Source organism: Etheostoma cragini, chromosome 8, assembly GCF_013103735.1.
Source record: "Etheostoma cragini isolate CJK2018 chromosome 8, CSU_Ecrag_1.0, whole genome shotgun sequence".
In the NCBI taxonomy this organism is placed as follows: Eukaryota; Metazoa; Chordata; class Actinopteri; order Perciformes; family Percidae; genus Etheostoma; species Etheostoma cragini.
The window spans coordinates 9,856,257-9,875,908 of record NC_048414.1 but is presented as its reverse complement, the minus strand read 5'-3'; the positions used below and the strand labels follow the sequence as shown (position 1 = coordinate 9,875,908).

The window sequence follows — 19,652 nt, the reverse complement described above, 5'->3', positions numbered from 1 at the left end:
TGTAAAAACTCATTGAAAATCTGATAATTTAGTCAATCACTCTTAGGGTCAGGGGACCTTCTTGGAAGAAAATGATGTCGTAAGTTACATCTAATTAATCAGACCCCAGCCAATACTATTACTGTTAGATAATACTTCTCACACGTAAGCATGCATCATCAGGTGCTTTATTCTGTTGTTGTAACACATGCAAGGCAGTGTTAGTTACACCTCCTCTTGATGTCTTTATATTTGAACATAAACCACCATGGATCCCTTATTGATGGAAACCAAATGCCGTGGCTACTTTTAGCTGTGATGTCATCAGGCTGTGAAGTAATGAGCCACTACAGAGATAATGATTCAGAGTCCCACTTTGCGGAAAAAACATTTAAATGGATATTTACTTTCAAGTCAGCTTGAAATTACATGAGTGTAGCATTTTATTTTGACAGTTCACATTCAGAAATTACACATTTATCTTTGTACAGAGGAGAACACATATTCCTCATGTGCTCTTTGTTGACCACTGCACTGGTATGACATAGTATCAAGTAGTGGACTGTAACTGTCCTGATTTGTCCTAAAGTACATGAATAACATTTTCAAATACTGACATTTGGTCATAGAATAGTCTGGTATTGTCTCACTGTTAAATGCATTTTGTAATAAATAGTGCAGTGTTTATGAAGTGTGCTTGCATGATAGAAGAACTGCCACTGAAATGATGTGTTTAGAAAAGTGTTGGTAAACACAGTGAAATATGACACAAAAGACACAGACAGAAGTTTTGTATAAGTTTATGATAACTGCCTTGCTGACTACGGTAGCTAATTAGCTGGACTACACATCACAAACAAATTCTGTTTTACATTTGCTTACACCTGAGATGGTATTTTAGAGCACATCAAGTCATGTCTTTGTCTCACCTCTGGGCACTATTATATGTCCACAAACCTAATGTCAGTGGAGCAAGTCTAAGATTTGACTCTGACATCATCCTGGGAGTATTGACTCTCACGGTGTGAGCTCTGGAAGCAGCTTCTGCGTGTCCTCATATGACGATATAGTAACCAAGATCCTGTGAATAAGTGATTCCAGTTTGTTTAATGGCTTTTCCCCTTGAGGTCATCTTCGCACCAAGAAGGAGGCATCACTGTTGTCAAGGTGTAATCAAATCCCATTTGCTTTTTATTCCCTCCATCAGTTTACAAGGACCATTGATCACATGGGAATGTGTGTGATTGAAAAACCTTAAATGGCAATATTTGCTATTATACAATATGTTATGCAGTCACTATTATACAATATGTTCCATTCACAAATGCTGAATCCATACCTGTGGAAGTAGAGATGTAGTTAACAGCGTCAATATTCACAGGCTGCTGGTTTTCTTCATAGTGATGCAATTTATGTCTGCAGCACTTTCACAGAGAAATGCATTCTTATGTTTAAACATTTCAGCTTGAATGATTTCTCAGCCTGCAGTCTTTATACTTGGAACTGGTAGAAGTGTATGATATAATCTGTTACTGTTGTTAAATTTAGTGTTAACTCCAGTTTCAATTTCAAGAAACGTGAGTACTGTACTCTAACTCTTTCACACATTTTTAAGTCATGCACATTTGCCCCACAGAAAGATGATATCATTATACAATGTAGAAAACCAAATTCTTATTTTCAATAACTTACAGTACATGTGTTTTTTGTTTTTTTAAATCTGGACATCCTGCAGTCAAATTTAGCTAAAACAGAATAATTAAACAAATAGCGAGCTGCACTCTCACTGTTTCCGACCAATCATTAAAAGATTTTAACAGCATCTCACATATAGTTGAGTAATTCCAGTGAAACAAAGAATGCTTTAATAACATTGTAAACTACCTTAATAAAACTGGAAAAATCACTGCTTGAAATGTAATTGCACAACATTAGGTGCCGTGTTAAGAAAAACAGTTAAAACACAGCTCATATGATGTCTTAAAGCTGTATTAGTCATATATGTGGCAGGTGTGAAACTGCAAATTGCAATTATACACAGCACATAAGAAACACCGCTATGGTTTTAAGTTGATCCAGCTGAGTTTGAAGTGTTTTCTCCTCGTACTGCAAACCATGTCATTCTCCACCGAAAATTAACACGTGAAAATCAAAAAACCCAGAGATACAGGTTTTCACATGGCAATAGCAGTTTGATAATATTGGTAGAGCTAATGATAATGAGACAATGATGATCACTATAGAAAGTATGTTTGCCTTTTTAACTAATACACTGTTATAGGTGACATGTAAGAAAAGTAAAGCATGCAAATGAACATTTTATAGCTGTAATAGAAAGCTGAGGCTGAAGTTAGCCTCCTCTACATCCGTTTGTGTAATTCATACATATCCCACGCTGCTACCACATTACACCTTGAGTTACAGTAATTCAATACACCGTCTGCTGCCTTTGGGGCCACATGTGAACTGTGTCTGGCTCAGGGCTGACAGCTTTCTCTCTTGTGTCTTCTCCAAAACTTTTTCACTGTCTGAGTACATGGAAAAAAAAAGGTGCGAGGCGAGTGGACTACCCATTCTCCCTCTTTAAAAAATAAAGTAATAAAAAGTAAGGGAGGGTAGGTCACACTCAAAGAGACACACCTCACAACTACGGCTGGTTGCTGTGCAGCTCCACCGGGACAGATGGGGTTTAAGCTGCGTTGCCGAAGGGTACTTCAACAGTAGTTCCTGGGGTTAGAGAGCACTTATCACACAATTGCCCTACCCAGACTTTCCCAGTGAGTCCTTGGAGTTAAACCATTGACCTCTTGGTCATTGCTGCTGCAATGCTGCTGCCTCTAGTAATCATCGTGTACGCTCCATCAATGCAGTCTTTAGCAGCCAAAACAACACATCATTTATCACTTCTCATATCTTCTCTCCATTCTACAGTTTTGATTACTTCAACAGCCGTGATTCAAACAACCAGCATTTACAAATACATTAAGAGCATGCTGGCAGTCAGCCTAAAGAGTTATCATTGAGACAAATTGATCCCTATCTGTTTAAATTGGCACTATAATCTATCATTGGCAAATTGAACACAGTGAGCTATCTGGGATCTATTGCCTTTTTAGATAGCCGCCCTTGGGGCACGCAGACGGAGAGAAAGCTATCTACGCCACTGAATGAACTCTTTATGTCTCATCTAAGACATATGTCTGTCTGCTAGCACTGAAGTATAAAAAGGTGAATGGTGTAAACCTTTTTCTCACACTATACATGCCTCTATATATCCTAATTGTGCATACAAACAAATTGCTTACACACACACACACACACACACACACACAAACACACACCATATTTACAGTAAGGGGATGTTAATTGTGATAATGGAATGCAATTTTCTGTAATTATGTGTTATTAAGAATCCTCAAAGACAAGACATAGTTGTGTCATTAAAGTCTATAAAAAGCATGCTTAACAGTCACTTATTCAACCACAAAGAAAGTCATATCAAAACAAACTATATGCTATAAGACTACGCACACAGCATATCAGGATTAAACCCGTTTGTCAAAACCTTTTTTGAATATCACTACTTTTGAGATCATCAATTATTTTATGCCCACACAATTCCCAAATATTTTAGATCCTTAAACTCTAAATGTTAAATATCCTCATAAATATGAAAATGTTTTGCTCATGTTACTTTTCTTTCTTCCTGAATATCTTGCTATGTGAGTCTAAAGTAAATTTTTGAATGTTAAATGATGTCAGCAAATATTCTTTACCTAAATGAAGCCACACGTTTAAGCACTCATTTGAATAGCTAATTGGTCTAGTTTTTTTCATCTTTGCATCTAAGCAACATTACAATGAATCGCTGCTATAAAGAGGGGAGGAATAAAGCCTTTAGGGTACTGATTGGTATTATGCAATGCAGCAGATACAACTGCTGTGACATGTAGGGCACAACCACCATCAATTAAGGGATCTTTATCAATCAAGACAAAATAATTTGTGACTGTAAAAGACAGTTTTGAATATTGGAAGTCTGCTGTTTAATTATATATGAGAAACAGCTAATACCTGTTGACGGTTAACTATTAAATCATCTCTTTAGTTATCTGAAATTAATACGTCTATTTTAACATTTTATGTTAATTTAAATTGAGTCAATTGTTAAAAAAAAAAAATCTTTTCATGGTGTTTTTTTTTAAGTGGGGGCAATTTAGTTTCTGTCGTGATTTCAGTCATCTAATTCAATCAGACTCTTGAAGTTGATTAGCATGGTTAACGTTGGCTTCTGCGCGGGTCTGGAGGGTTAATTAGGCCGGGAACTTGGAGACCTCCGGGTCAGTATCTCCCTATCTGAATGAAGGACTTGGTGAAGGCAGAGATGAGATTAAAGTCAACTTTCATCCCGGTTCTCTCAGTGTGAAAGGAGTGTCTTGCCGTCAGCAGCAGAATCCTTTTTTTATTTATAAAAAAACAATAACATCTCAAGATTAATAAGAAATCATTTTAACCCAATTCACGCTAGTTGCGTAGGTTTAGTCTCCAATATGTTGCCTTTAGCTTATTTTGACCGGTGCGCGCGCGTTGGCATATACAAAAACAATTACCAATCGTAGTGCACGTGTCAGTTTTAACCTGAAACATGAGTGAAAGCTTTTTCTGTGCACGCTCGTAAATCTCAACTATTATCTACTCACTATCGATTGATTTAACTGCGCTTATCCCAATCAGCACATCTCCCCTCCTGCGTTCTAGAGCGTGTGTTTGGTTTTACTAACAATAATTAAGTGATTTAGTCCTTTCTCCCAACCGGAGCATGGGAAATCGTTAAAGATCCAGCTATTTGTGTGTGATCAGTAAATATTTAGTGCAGGCGACATCCTCTGTCTCGTCCTAATCGATACTGGTCCCGTTGGGCAGCCCTATTGTTGTGTGCATGCAGCATGTAATGCTTTCATCTTCTGCTTGAAGGAAGAACAACCAGAGGAAACTTTTAAACCCGGGAAATAAAAACAGCAGCACAAGACTTTCGGAGGGGGTTTAATAGCAAATCAATTGTGTTGGTGTGGAAATGTTTATGCGTGGATAAAAGCTGTTCATTTTCAACCCAGTATAGATTTACGCGGGGTTAATTGAGCCTATTATCATATAATTATATAGACATTCTTATTATCTGCATTGTGTATGATTGCTATAGGCGTAGCTAAAAAAAAAAAAGAGAGAGATGTTTATTTAGTCACTTTTATTTATTTTGTACAATGCACACAGTCATTTTTTATATGTATTCTAAATTGACGTCAATTAATACTAGTAATAATGATAATAATATCACAATAGTCACTGCTGGGCTCCATTTAAACACACTGTATTTTTTTATTTTTTGCAATAAAATTATAATTTTGACTGTAATTAAAGTTCTAAGCGTAGGTCTTATTGCATATTTAGCCTACTTCTACTACTTTACCGCTCCCCATATAATTAGTTATATGCACAATCCCACAATGCATGCTCGCCACACTTTAAGACAGGTGTCTGTTCTGACTTCCCCCCCTCCCTCTCTGAGTAGCCCACACAAAGCAGCGGCGTACAAGCGCGCTTTGGCCATATTACTGTAGGAGAGAAAAGGCGCACAGGATCTCTGCTTTGCTGTAAAACCTGCCTATCATTTCCAGAGGCAGTCAAAAGATATTCTGCTCGGAAGGCACTTATATTTCCAATTCCTCGCTCAACAATACGTTGACGTGAATCAGTTGTTTGTTCCGGCTCTCTGAAGTTTTTGCATGATCAGACATTTACAGACTCTCCAATAAACAGCGTGCTTTTTTATGTTTGCTCCCGTCTGTTGGAGTGGAAGCTTTGCCAGTTTCATTCTGAGCACTGTGTCGAAAAAGAGAAGACAAAATATATTCTGAATAAGAGAGAAGATGCATCCCGCTACGGACGAAGCCACATATGCATTTGGTAGGTGGTCTGTTACTATAGGAATACAGCCTCCTTCCGCTCTATCACTGACACATAACTTTATGAATTGGTATCTGCAAACTTGTTGGGCTTATTGTGATCATCATATAAATGAACACTTGGATAATACGCGACAATGACTGACAGAGTCGCCCGTATTCAATGCGCACTAGAAACATCGTATATGCACGCTACTATATTCTGTTTGCAGCAGTACATGTCTTTTATTTCAACAGAAACGTCTGTCCGCTTATTTAGACAATATTTAATTTAGATTTGAGAAATAACGCAGTGCTACTTTGCCGATTTATCCTAATAAAGTGTGCAAAATGTATACTTACCATTTGAAGCTGGATCCTCGGTAAATGGATACCTTTCGCAGTTTGTTATTTACAGACTCCGTTTTCACGGGTTCTGTCAATAAAACCGACAAAATAATCATGCAGACAAAATATAATCGGCTCATTTGTTTTAGAATAAAGACATCATTGGTCTAAATACCACCGCTGGGACTGCCTGAAGTGGCAAAAAAAGTAAATCCAACTTTGGCAACTCTCAAAGCTTTGCCGTCCAAGTCATGTAAAACAGAATTTAAACAAACAGGCATCAGTTTAAAATGGTGCTCGTTAGTTTGGTCGATGCGGGAGAAGAGACTGAAGCAGTTTCCGTGTCGGATGGCTCCTCTAAATTGAATCTTATTTGAAGCAAAAACTTCATACGCTAGGGGGCACCAATATACTGTAATACACCCTGCGACAATGCATGCTGCTGCTGCTGCTGCTGCTGCTGCTGCTCTCTCTATAGACTCACACACAGCTCAGACTATATCGTCCATCTGTGTATGGATCCGTGAACTTTTACATGCAGCTCAACTTTGATTGCCTCCGGCCATACAGTAGCTAAAACCAGTCTTTAACGCTGTTTAAATACAAGCCTAAAACCTTATAAACCAGGCAGGCAGCAGGCTCCGAGCAACCCCTGACCCCGTTTTACATGCAAGGCATCCTTCACCGTTTACCATCATCACAAACTGTAGATTATCTTTATTATAAAGCAACATCTGACAGGCATTATAAAGTATCGTAATGACCACAGTCGCTTTTATAGTGCCATTTAGTGGCTTAACTTTCATCCTAACCTTAATGTGAAGGGCATGGCCTTTGACCTCAAGGGGCATTCTTAAATGTAGTCCCTGTTTAAAGCTGTAGTCATTGACCACATAAAGAAAAAGCTCTGACTTCTGAGAGCCAGATTTGGCCTTTCTGACCTGGTGTGTTAGGATATTTGCGGTGGTGGGGGATTAGCAGGCTACAGCGGGTGTCCAGATGATGTCAGTAGCCTATCATAACATTTTTATAAGAGGTGTGGATTGTGAAGAATGGTACCTGGTGTGATTAGAAGCGCTAATAGGTATATTAACCTGTACAAATACAGGAACTTGTACAAATGTGGAGGGACAAGACATGGTGTTATTATTGGGACCCTTTTCAGCGTGTTGCTTTACATGTGCATTGTCCAAATTAGTCTCCACATTCTGTTTTATTCACAAGTATCCTTTAATGTCCACAATCTTAATTTAGAGTATCATTCAGTAAGAGTGTCTTGTTTTGTTTCTTTTTCTTCTTGTGTGTTTTGCTCAAATGTGTATTCTGTCTTTTTATCCACACACTTAGAGGATAAAGATGTGGGTACAATAGATAGACAGTTTTATTGTAATGAGTAGGCTACAGATCATGTCCAGAAGGTGCACCTGTGTTTTAGGGACAAAACCTGATTTGGATAGTTCAGCTTTAAGGCTACGGATTTATAGGTACTGTAACGCAAAATGAGGCAAATAATTATATAAAGATTTTGTGTTTTCTTCATGCAATTCATAAGGCTTTAGCGGGAATATGAGTATATTCCATAGTCTGTGCGATTTGAGTGACTAGAAATGATTATTCTTTCCCGAAAATCGTTTCGTTTTAGGACCAAGCGGCCCTCTCGACCTCCATGCTGGCTCTGGCAAGGTACCAAGTAGCACAAGTGCCGACTAGCCAATGGGGTTCAGGGGGAGGTCCCTGAGCTCTGACCAGTCAAACACACTCTCCTTCCTTATATGGCAGCTGATCTCCATGGTAACGTGTGCTAAGTTGCAGCAGTCGTGTCAAAGTTCACTATATAGAGAGCTCAGTGAGCTGATCAGAGAGAAAGCATTCTGCCAGCCCGGCTCCTACCAATCGCAAATCACTTCCTAACCTCCGCCTTTTTTAACATATTTGATCACTTTGATTCTCTACTCCTTTTTCCTATTATTTTTCAATGCACGGAGAAGGTTTGTAGGTTGTGATCTTAGTTTTTTGTTTTTTAGTGCATTCGCTTTTTTTTTTGGAAGAGTTGTCTTCATATTCCAGGCTCTCCAAAAACATTGGCTTCAGCTGCGCGCTTGCTGGCGCTACCTCACAAGAAGAAAAGGAAGAAGACGCGATTTTTTTTACCCAGTTGGTGATTTTCTTCTTCAAGACTTGTGCTGGAACTTGATAGTAGCTGCTACAGTGTGCTCACCAATTGTTTTATGCTGCTGCAGGCACGGTCTTACCAACCCTGCTCCATCATTCACTGAATAGTCCATGCTACCTCGGCTTATTATTTTAATATTTAGCCTACATTTCCCATTGATGGGTGTACTGGATGGCTGACTGTAAGCGCCCCTGGACTTGGCCTTTAAGCGCAAGGCAGCGACTCAGCTCGCCATCGCATCAGTTTTGAAAACGTGCTTCGCAACGTCTCCAACAGCAATAAATCGACAGTTATCAGGAGATTCTGAGTGGATTCAACGTAGGTTAGATCTGACATTTTGTGTGTCCGGCTGTTAATCACAGTTTACCGCGTTTCCTTGAGACGTTATTCACCGCGACACCAACACGGCAGACAAAAAGTTTCTTTACGTTGACTGATAGATATGGCAATGGTAGTGTGGAGAGGCTCCCAGGACGATGTGGCTGACACCCAAGGCACCCTTTCCTCGCAAACCCAAGGAGGACTATCTCTTCCCACCCCTCAACCAGGCCAGTTGAATCTGACAGCCTCTCAGGTCGCCCCTCCGACCCCTCAGACTCCGGTCCAAGGACCCCCGAACAACACACAGTCCACGCCGACGAACCAGACGACGCAGCAGTCGGAGAAACAGCCACAGCACATTGAATGCGTGGTCTGTGGGGATAAATCGAGTGGCAAACACTACGGCCAGTTTACTTGCGAGGGCTGCAAAAGCTTCTTCAAACGGAGCGTACGACGGAACCTCACTTACACATGCCGTGCCAACAGGAATTGTCCAATCGACCAACATCACCGCAATCAGTGTCAGTACTGCCGCCTCAAAAAATGCCTCAAAGTCGGCATGAGACGGGAAGGTATTGGGACTTTATGTTTTCTTATTTATGTATGTGTTTGTGCTTGTAGGCTTCCAGATATGAAATCATCTTATATCGCCCCCATAGCCTGTTCTCTCTCCCCGCTGTTCCCTCCCAGGCTGTGCGGCAGGAGCACGCAATGGAGCCGCTCTCTGCTGTGGTTGAGACGAGGCTCGTCGGAGCTCCTTTTAGCCGTTGCATTATTAGTATCCAGCTCCAGCGCATTATAGCTCTGCATTTCACAAATACGATCCGACCCCCGGTCAGGCTAGAGATATCGAATTTTTATATTTAAATAAAGCCATGAGCGTAGAGGCACATCTGTACTGAATATGTGATACAACAGCCTTCTGCGCTATGATGGCGAGTATCGAATTAAGAGATCAGAGAGCGTGTTCAGGCTACATCTCTAAATCTGTCCCGCATGTCTTGTTCACTGTGTCTAAAACTGGACATCAGTGTGAATTATGCACACAAAGCATCCGTATCACCTTCCGAATTTATTTGAATATTAGTCGAAAACAGGCCTGCATGTATGGTAAAACGAGATGAATTGCTAAGTAGGTTAAGGGTTAAACATGCAAGGTCTCCCTTGCCCTCTTTGTGTTCCTTCACAGCCAGCTCATGTTGCTGTTGCCGAATAACATCATTTAAAAGCTAGATATATGCATGTGTAGTGTTAAACGTGTTTAAAGCTCATATCTGGTGTTTTAGTCGCTTAATCTACATGATCTGTCTCTTTGTTATCTATGCAACCTTTTTAAACTCCTATGCAATAACATTGTGAGCGTGTTTGTGTGTGTGTGTGTGTGTGTGTGAGTGTGTGTGTTATGATGCATGTATAGCAAACATGCTGTGTGCCACTTGTTTTAGGGTGTGAGCTTTTGATTCAGTTTTCTGCACTGTTAAAATGTACGATGTTTGACAGCAGCCTCTATGCCAATAATGATATAGTGTGATGATTTGTAGAATTCAGGCTTCAATATCTGTAGTTTCTCTTTTTACTGCAGCCGTGCAAAGGGGACGGGTGCCACCCACACAGCCACACCACGGTCAGTTCGCCTTGACAAATGGAGACCCACTGCACTGCCATTCCTACTTATCCGGATATATCTCTCTTCTGTTGAGAGCGGAGCCCTACCCGACGTCTCGGTATGGCAGTCAGTGCATGCAACCCAACAACATAATGGGCATCGAGAACATTTGTGAACTAGCAGCCAGGATGCTCTTCAGCGCCGTGGAGTGGGCCAGGAATATTCCCTTCTTTCCAGACCTTCAGATCACCGACCAGGTGGCTCTTCTGAGGTTGACGTGGAGTGAGTTATTTGTGCTCAACGCCGCGCAGTGCTCCATGCCCCTGCATGTGGCTCCTCTCCTGGCGGCGGCTGGCCTTCACGCCTCCCCCATGTCTGCGGACAGAGTGGTGGCCTTTATGGACCACATTAGGATCTTCCAAGAACAAGTGGAAAAGCTCAAAGCTTTGCACGTTGACTCTGCTGAATATAGCTGCTTAAAGGCAATTGTGCTCTTCACCACAGGTAAGACAATAGACTGACACACTCCAAGTGCAGTCTGTGTGAATGTCGCTAACATGTTCTCTGACACCAGCTAAATCAACGCTGACCCAAATATAGACACCGACTAGAAAGGTTGTTGCTTGTCCACCTATATGCTGCTTTCATGGTCAAGACGTTTTGGATAGGCGTTAGGCTACTTAATTATAAAACCACCTGATTTATCACACACACACACACACACACACACACACACACACACACACAAATTGCTAAACTGGAAATCGTTGCACTACCACGCAAGGGAGTTTTATATTAAATTGACAATAAAACAGAAAGAAGTTCTTGAAATATGACCACATAATCTTCAGTTAAGTAAAAACCGATAACTTCATTGAGTATCATAAAATCTAGCTATTAACACATTTTTTGAGCCTACAGATTAATTGCTACACTTTCATATTTTCTTTTTGCCATTTATCAATGTGTGTATACCCCACGTCTTGTTTGTAGGGAATGACAGATATAAATGATGTCAGGCTCCGAGGGGGAGGGGAATAGAAAACGAAAGACAAGCCTAATGTCCCATTTGCACACAGTAAAAGCAAAGCGCAAGTCTCAACGCTCTCGTGTCATTTAGGGGACAGACGTCCAACAAAAACCACGTAGGACCCATGCACACCCTGTAATTACAAATATGTCAGAATATCATAGTATTGTGTGATAGTAAGCAGTGCCACTATCATCACATGTGAAATATTTTCTGCGCCTAGTAGGATTTAAGGCGTCTTTGGACTCCAGAAGTAGGTCATGACCCAAACTTCCCAGCTGTTTTGTTACATTAGCTCCACCATTAAAGGGAAGATTAAAAAAAAATTAAATCCGTGGAAGAGATTTACAAGGTTTCACCACAGAGTGAATGCATGTATTTGAAATGATATCATACCTGCACGACATCAGCCTCTGATTTCCATTTAGCTCTAGCAGCCCAACATGGTTTGTTAGCCTTTTCACAAAAACAAAAATCACATTTCAGGTCATTTGATTTTATTGTTAAGGCTTCATGGGGCCACGATGGCTTAATTTGTCTCCTCCATACCTGAGTCCCGGAGGCTTGAACATGAGCTGTGTGTAGTAGCTTGAATGGCACGCCTCTGCTACTTTGGTTGTTGTCATGCATAAACTTTACAAACTTAACCAACGCGCGAACATGCGTTTTTGGCACATAATCAGCTGCCGCCCACATGCAGCAGCATAGATAGTGATTATGCGACTGTGGTGGTAAAGTATGACTGCAACTCCGTAGGCTATGGGCCCTTTTTCTAAGCTAAATCTCTGCTCACTAAAGGTCAGTAGGTCTCCTTGTCTTTCCCACTCTCCCTCCCCCTCCTCTCTCCCTCGCTCTGCCACTGACTGTGAAAGACTGGCCCATCAGCAACACAGTCTTTAGCTATGAATATGCTCAATTATTTAGTTCACTTTTAAGTGGCTTTATCGAGGGAAATAACCGAGTTATAGTTGCGATGAAAGGAAGAACGCCGAATTAAGATAGTGGCAAAACAACACTCAAATTTCCCTCTGCCTCTTTATGTTATTTCGTCTATATATTTATATGTTTTAAATAAAATATATAAAAAAACTGTTAAATCAGTAGAAGTTACCACAATAGTGAAAAACTATATTTGTCATTTGTGGTGTGGCAATATTTCGCTAATCGCAATGTTATTATAAAATAATTCTCATACACTAAAAAATATGTGCACTACTTATTTATGAAAACAAGCCTCGAGACAAATACATTCCACTTTTACATATAATGGGATAAGAATAATTTCCTAAAATAATTGCTTTTTCCCCACTAAACGTGACAGGCTATCAATTACTGCCAGTATATCACCACAGTAGGGAAAAAAACTCCTAGTGAGAGAAACACTTTAGGTTACACTTTATTAATGTTTATTTGCTTTCCCCCCCCTCCCAGATGCTTGTGGCCTCTCAGATGTGGCCCATGTGGAAAGTTTGCAGGAGAAGTCCCAGTGCGCCCTGGAGGAATATGTCCGGAGCCAGTATCCCAACCAGCCAACACGGTTTGGGAAATTGTTACTCCGCTTGCCTTCCCTCCGCACAGTCTCTTCCTCGGTCATAGAACAATTATTTTTCGTCCGATTGGTAGGTAAAACCCCAATTGAAACTCTCATCAGGGATATGTTGCTTTCGGGGAGCAGTTTTAACTGGCCTTACATGTCAATTCAGTAAACCAAGAAGGAGACGAACAGACAAAAGGTGGGGTTGGGGGGCTTCGAGACTACAAAGATTATAGCTGCTTTTGTGAAAGGAATAAAAAACCAACCGGCTGTTACACGGGGCTGGCTTTCATGAAGAAAGACATTGACGTAGATGACTGTGAATTCCCCCCTTCTCCAAAAAAAATTGAGACATCCACTGAACTTTCAAAATGGCAGATACAAGCTCCCAGTGTTCATGCAGAACAACCTGCTCCGATCCATTTTTTTTTTAATGAAAGAAGAAAATGAGGAAAAAAAGGAAAGGGGATTTTGTTGATCCTTATAAGGAAAATTTAAGTATTAAGTGCATTTAAAAATGATAATTTGGGTAAAAAGAAAAAAACTGGAGAAAGGGAAAATAAGACCCGTGAATTTCCATTTCTCAAATGACTTGTCCTGTGTCCATGTATAGCTGTGTTTTGTACTTTCTTTGTTCCTCCTTTCTGGTTCCAAACCGGCCTATGTGATTTCTGTAGTACAGGTGGTGTTATTTTCTAAGACAATGATTTATTTTGAAAAGGTGTAAAAAAAAAAATAATTAAAAAAAGTTCTAAAAAGAATTAAAACCACAGCAATAGGAGTATAGGCTAATAATCTATAGGCTTAATGCTGCAAGCGCACTTATATTCTTAGGATGACCAATACCATCTGGGAAAAGGGAGTTTTTGTTCAACTTTATGACCCAGCGGAAACAGTTTTGCTCTTTATTAATATGAAGTTACACAATCCAGTTTGTTTTCCAAAATTTTTTGCAGAAAAGTCTTCCCCATTTCCTCCAGCTTTGAATAGTTGGAATATGTTCTCCAATTAGACACAATGAAAAAAATCCTACAAGTTGCCTATCCTGCTGTTAGAAAGGTACCTACAGGTTGCTCTTAATGTGTTGTATGTGCATTCAAGGGCGTTTGCAGTGGCTCAAACTGCACTAAAAAGCATAAGTGACTTGTTTGAGTAAAAAAAAAAAAAAATGGGCGAGGTCAAGGGTCATAAAAGTTTGAAGCCTAGCCAGAGTAGTGTTTAATAGCAGTATTATTAAAGCGTCCCTGAAATGTCAACCTTTTATTCACTTCAAGCATTAAGTGCCTGACAAGCATGATGTGATTTCTCATCAAAACGTTGTTAAAGTAGGCCGACAACATTTTGGAGGAACACAATTAGATTTGAAACTTCAGTCGTGTATTTCACTTGAAAAACACTGATTAGAGGCAGTATTCTTGTAAATATAGGTCAATTCATTTCAACGAGTTTTTCCTTTATACAAAGTATATGTGATTAAGAAAAATCTGTGGTTGCCATTTTTTTTCTCGGTAATACAACGTCTTCAAAATTGAGTGGCAGACTTAGCTAGTAGCACTGAAATTTATGTTTTTAATGTATATACATATTACTACAAATGTTTTCTTTTTCATGTATATTTAGACTGTGAATGCATGGCCACAGGTCGCTAACCTATTTTACCTTTGATATATAAATGTAAATGTTTTCTCTCTCTTTTTTGACTGTATAGATATAATCTGTGCATTCAGTACACTAGCCCTTGTATTTAAAGAAACAAAAAAGAAAAGAAACGACGTTCATTATTAGGCTACAGACTTAAACAGGGTGAGCAGGTTTGAGAAAAGGAGTTGCTATTTTAACTTTAGTGTTACTGCTCCTTTGGTCTTTGACAGGTGCCGTGGTGTGCGTGTGCGTGAACGTGTGTGTGTGTGTGTGTGTGTGCGCGCGCGTGCGCGTGTGAGAACGTGTGCGTGCGTGTGTGTATTTGGAAGCTAGCAATTTTGTCCTTGTTTTGAGGCTTTTCTTCAACACACACAAAAACACCATGTTGTGGTTGAATTAAAAGGGATCACTGATTGAACACTGATCTTTGGCTGTTCGTAGCCACATATGGACCAGAGAATGATACATGATTGTAATTATGAACAGTTTAAACTGACCCACGTTTTTATATAAATATATAAAAATATATGACTGCAGGGTATTGATAACGTATAGATACTTTTTTTATGATTATTATTATTAATTGCAAGTGATATATGTGAGTGTGTGTGAAAGTTTATAGTTGAACACAATTCTTGTTTGTTTGTGTTAGCTTATTGTAAACAAGCATTCTGCTGTAAATTTGTTCTTGGTATTAAATTATAATTTATGAATTTGAAACGAGAAGTTTTCCCATGTTTTATTACTTCCCAAACGTACGTGTGAACTTGTCCGCGTGTTTGTGTGTGTGTGCGCGCGAATGTGTGTGTGTGCACATGTGTGTGTACGCGTGTGTGTGTGTGTGTGTGTGTGTGTGTGTGTGTGTGTATGTGCGCTAGGTTGGAGGGGGGAGAGTGGAGTCACTTCGCCCCATGAAAATGATTAATGAATTACAAAATAATGAATCAGTCAGCCAACAGGCCAGATCAACGCCTTCACTTTTTGCTACAAGGTTAAGATATGATATAAGATATTTTCTATAAAAATGCTGATCAGTAACGTAGCCTATAAGACTGAACACAATGCATTGAAAGCTGATGTCGGTTAAAATCCAGAAATAGCATACACCAGTTGTAATAAAACGTCCTGCCTCAACATACAGTAACATTTCCTAACAGTAGACCCCCTTTCACACGGGACATAGTGGAGAAAACACACTCAGCTTCCCCACCGCAGAGAACAGTTTCACCTTTGGACGCTCATAAAAATATTGAAGGCATGACTTCATAAAGCATAAACGGTAGCCTCCAAATAATATACATTATGTTGACAGGAAAAAAAAAACTTCAAATTGTTTTTGAAAATCCAGTTGCTTTCTTTTGATATAACCTGCTGTTCTTTGCGTCATTATGGTCTACATTTTATTTTTAACGGAATCTCTGAGCTTGATTGACAGGAAGTTGCTGAAAGCTACAAATTTGAACTACTCAATGTTAAATGAAGAAATGTGTGAATATCCAAGAAGTGGACGTGATGGGTTTACATGTCAATTATTTACGCACGTGATATAAGGCGAAACACCTTTGGCCTACCCTTAATTATTAGTAGTATTGGCTGATTTGAGAGTTAGGTCTGAAATAGAATTAGCCTTGTTGTACAGAGGCTTAATAGGGATAGGTATGGAAGCCAATTCACCACGGTTTCTGCTGCTGCTGCTGCTGCTGCTGCGTGTGTGTGTGTTTGTGTGTGTGTATGTGTGTGTGTGTTGGGGGGGTGTTTTTGTTGCTGTTGATAATGATAAAAATGATGATTATGATGTGACGCTGATGGTCTTTCATCCTCGGCTTCTCGCTGAAAGCGCTGTTTATCCACACAGTGCTGCTTCCACTGCTTGTCCAACCAAACTGTCTCTGAGGCATCACACTGAGGCCAATCTGAACCCCAAGTTGATAATTAAAGGTAAACATCCCACTGCCGTGAGCCAAAATGATTTCATTGATTCAAGTATTTACAGAATACCCATAAAGAAAAATACAAACTCACTTCACTATCCTTCAAAATATCAGCACGCGAGGGCTTGGTCTAAAACACACTGGAGCTTCAGAATGGGTTTGGATGGATCTCGACACTGACCGGGCTGATTTTAGTTGACAGAGCGTGATGTATATGTGCTGAACTCAATGATTTGTACTTCTGCTCATTTGTTAGCATTGTACAAAAAGATTAATGAGGTGTAACTCGCTGCGACGTCACTTTTACTTACGTCTGTGTGACGTGAGAAGTTTTTGACACACGAGCACGTACCCCCACCCAAAATAATCTACAGGCTGCGGATGATGCTGCGGGTCCAAGGTGTGTAGAGTCTGTGCTGATGATCGGCGGTGGTTGGCGTTTACGCACTGAAGCTGAGAACTTATTCCGGGCTCATGGGCTATTAGCAGGTCTATTTGTTTAATAAGATAAGAATATGGGTTGCTGTCTCGCTCTTCCTCTGTCTCTTTCACACAGACACAAACACACAGATACACATACGTGCACTCACACATGCACGCCAGCACAGTTAAGCGACAAATATGTACATTACGTGCACCTTGGCACTATCACGATGACAAATTAGCCCATGCAGCATGCGCGTTATTGCGTATATAGGTTGAGGCACTGCTGCTCATTTTCAATGTATCATCACGCATAGCAAGATGGGGCATCTGGTCCTTATTTTAGTACATCAGCTTTAAAGAAAACACACTCACATTACTATGATTGTCATTTGTCGTCTCTAACAAATTGGCTACAACATAGTGATAAAGCCTGAATCCACCACAACAGTGTTTTTCTTTCATTTTGAATTTTTCTTAATTTTTAAACTTTACATTTATATATTTTCTTAACATTTTTCCACTTTACCTTTCGCCATAAAAACAAATTGTCCCTCACTTCTACTTAGTGCACAAGGCTTCCTACATTCTGCCCATAAATGTAAGAAAATTGTGCCATCTACCCGCTAACCCCGGAACTGTAGCTCCGAAGACCTCGAAGACCTCAGCTCACTGTAACACAAAGGGGAAAGCGACCAGCGCTGCACACGCTGGCGCCTCCTCGCACATCCACGACAGCAGCTGCCGACTGCTATTAGGCTGTAACTTTACAAGAAATGTGTGTTTTAAGCACCTGTCATCCACTCTGTATCCCACTGCGTCTGTCTGTGTGTGAATGGAAAAGGTAGTGTGTGGCCACTGGACACGAGACTCCCCATGTGATGTTGGAGTTGTTAACATGATCAGAAGGAGCAGGGGTTAGAGAAAAAGGCAGGAGTCTATTTGGGAGGCTTGTATTAAAATAAAATTACATTAAGGGATAACCCTGGATTTTGCTCTAAATTGTTGCACATCATATGTGACCCGCGGCTATGATTTATAACGCTGAGAAAAAAATATGATCATGTTGTTGACAACACCAGCGCCTTTTCTGTCCCTTGATATTGGACATAAGCACTTTGGGGTGTTGTAGAGAAAATATTTGTAGGCACTGCGTTCGACCTCCTGAGTTCATGTAGTGCATTCTATAAACTTGTTTGCAACAAACCGTCCACAAAACTAGTGATCATTAAAGCCCCTTTAAATAAGGAGTTGTCCTATTTAACCAAACCTTTCCTCTTCATAAAGTTTTCATTTGGGAGGAAGAGGAGAAATTGAGAAAAAAATAGTTCAGTTGAAAAAAAAAGAAAAAACACTGCCAGACTTTCAAAAGGGACACAGCGCTTTGTGATGATATAAATAGGGGAGATAAAGACAACTGCAGCCGATGCAGTGCAAGACTGTGAATATACCCCTTGTTGAATTTCCCCCCATTTTGAGGAGCCTATTTCAGTTCTTTTAACCCAAGCGCGCTCACGGTGAGCCTATCTCAATGCCAGTGAAGCAGGCAACGTTTCTTATGATAGCTTGAATATTGCATGCCAAATAAATCCAAACGCAAGCTACTATTTGACCACTGCTTGATGGCTGGCGCTTATAGTTTATTATATTAAAATTAGATATTTATAGCCGAAAGAGGACTAAACTTTCCTGGAGACGCGGGCCAGTGGGGGTGGGAATCAAATAACGATATGCCCAGTGGTTTAAAGCACAGAGACAGAACCTTTTTAAAGCATGCAGTTTGATTTGTACTAATACACACAATCACACACAGAGAGGGAAGGACCGAGACGAGTGGTGAGCCAGAGGGATGATTTGAAGAGACCGCAAACACTCTCCGGGATATTAGACAGCCCCCAGCCTCCCGAAACCCGAACGCATTATTTCATCAGGACTACTTCATAGGTATTGATCGATATAGGCCTACATCTTGTATCGATTTGTTACTCGGGGTACATAGATACTTTATTAAGATCCCCATTAGGTGCACCGCAGTAGTTGTCAGTCTTCCAGGGGTCGCAATATTCAAGTTACAGCCTCGTCACTCTCAAATAGTTTGGAGTAGGACCCTGAATGTGACCAAAACTCAGGTTTTACGCACACATTAAGTCAGAGATCACGTGCGAGGCCCCTCTGTGAGTGTGTGTGTGTGAGTGTGTGTGTGTGTGTGTGTGTGTGTGTGTGTGTGTGTGTGTGTGTGTGTGTGTGTGTGTGTGAAATGGCTGAGTAAGACATTTTAATTGACAGTGTCAGTTGTGCAGGTCTGTTTACTCATCTTTCACCTCTATACGAGCGTGGTTCATGCCTGCTTATGTGCGCGTGTGTGGTGCGGACAGATCAAGCTACAACACGAGGATGATGCTGCTTGCCTCTGTGATGATGATAACATTAAAGACATTGAATATTAGCTTATGCGGATGCAAATTCCGCATACATTGCCCAAATAAGTGCTAAATGTGTAATCAATGTTGCATTAATTAGGCGGGCAGGCCTGCCTTGCTTCTCCTGTGTCACTCCGCTCACGGCTGTGCCCTCACCGCGCCGCTGATGGAGATGTTTTCTGTTTTCTTCCCTGTAACTGCTCATTCTCATTGTGTGTGGGGGTGCGTGTGTGTGTGTGTTTTACCGAAACTTTAAATACGCACTCGGCAAAGCTCCCTCAAACTGTGAAATTAATTTGGCGTA

At 40.5% G+C, this 19,652-nt stretch overlaps 1 protein-coding gene and 1 long non-coding RNA gene across 6 annotated transcripts; one reads left to right on the top strand and one right to left on the bottom strand.

Annotated features, from left to right (window-relative positions):
* Positions 1-764: 764 nt before the first annotated feature.
* Positions 765-6,676, bottom strand: LOC117948737. 3 transcript variants are annotated; one of them, XR_004657549.1, is made up of 2 exons: positions 6,285-6,676; positions 765-1,708 (listed from the first exon to the last, which is right to left on the bottom strand). It is a non-coding gene; the product is annotated as an uncharacterized LOC117948737 (long non-coding RNA). The 3 variants fall into 3 exon arrangements; XR_004657548.1 differs by lacking the exon at positions 765-1,708 and adding an exon at positions 1,838-4,435 and having other exon boundaries at positions 6,285-6,674; XR_004657547.1 differs by lacking the exon at positions 765-1,708 and adding an exon at positions 1,838-2,706 and having other exon boundaries at positions 6,285-6,657.
* Positions 5,569-15,294, top strand: nr2f2 (nuclear receptor subfamily 2, group F, member 2). 3 transcript variants are annotated; one of them, XM_034878543.1, is made up of 3 exons: positions 5,569-5,943; positions 10,346-10,873; positions 12,831-15,294. In XM_034878543.1, the coding sequence occupies exons 1-3, from the start codon at positions 5,907-5,909 to the stop codon at positions 13,103-13,105; spliced, it is 840 nt and encodes a 279-aa protein (XP_034734434.1). In that variant the 5' UTR covers positions 5,569-5,906; the 3' UTR covers positions 13,106-15,294. The 3 variants fall into 3 exon arrangements, with proteins under 3 accessions (XP_034734434.1, XP_034734432.1, XP_034734433.1); XM_034878541.1 differs by lacking the exon at positions 5,569-5,943 and adding an exon at positions 8,076-9,335 and having other exon boundaries at positions 10,328-10,873; XM_034878542.1 differs by lacking the exon at positions 5,569-5,943 and adding an exon at positions 8,078-9,335.
* Positions 15,295-19,652: the final 4,358 nt, after the last annotated feature.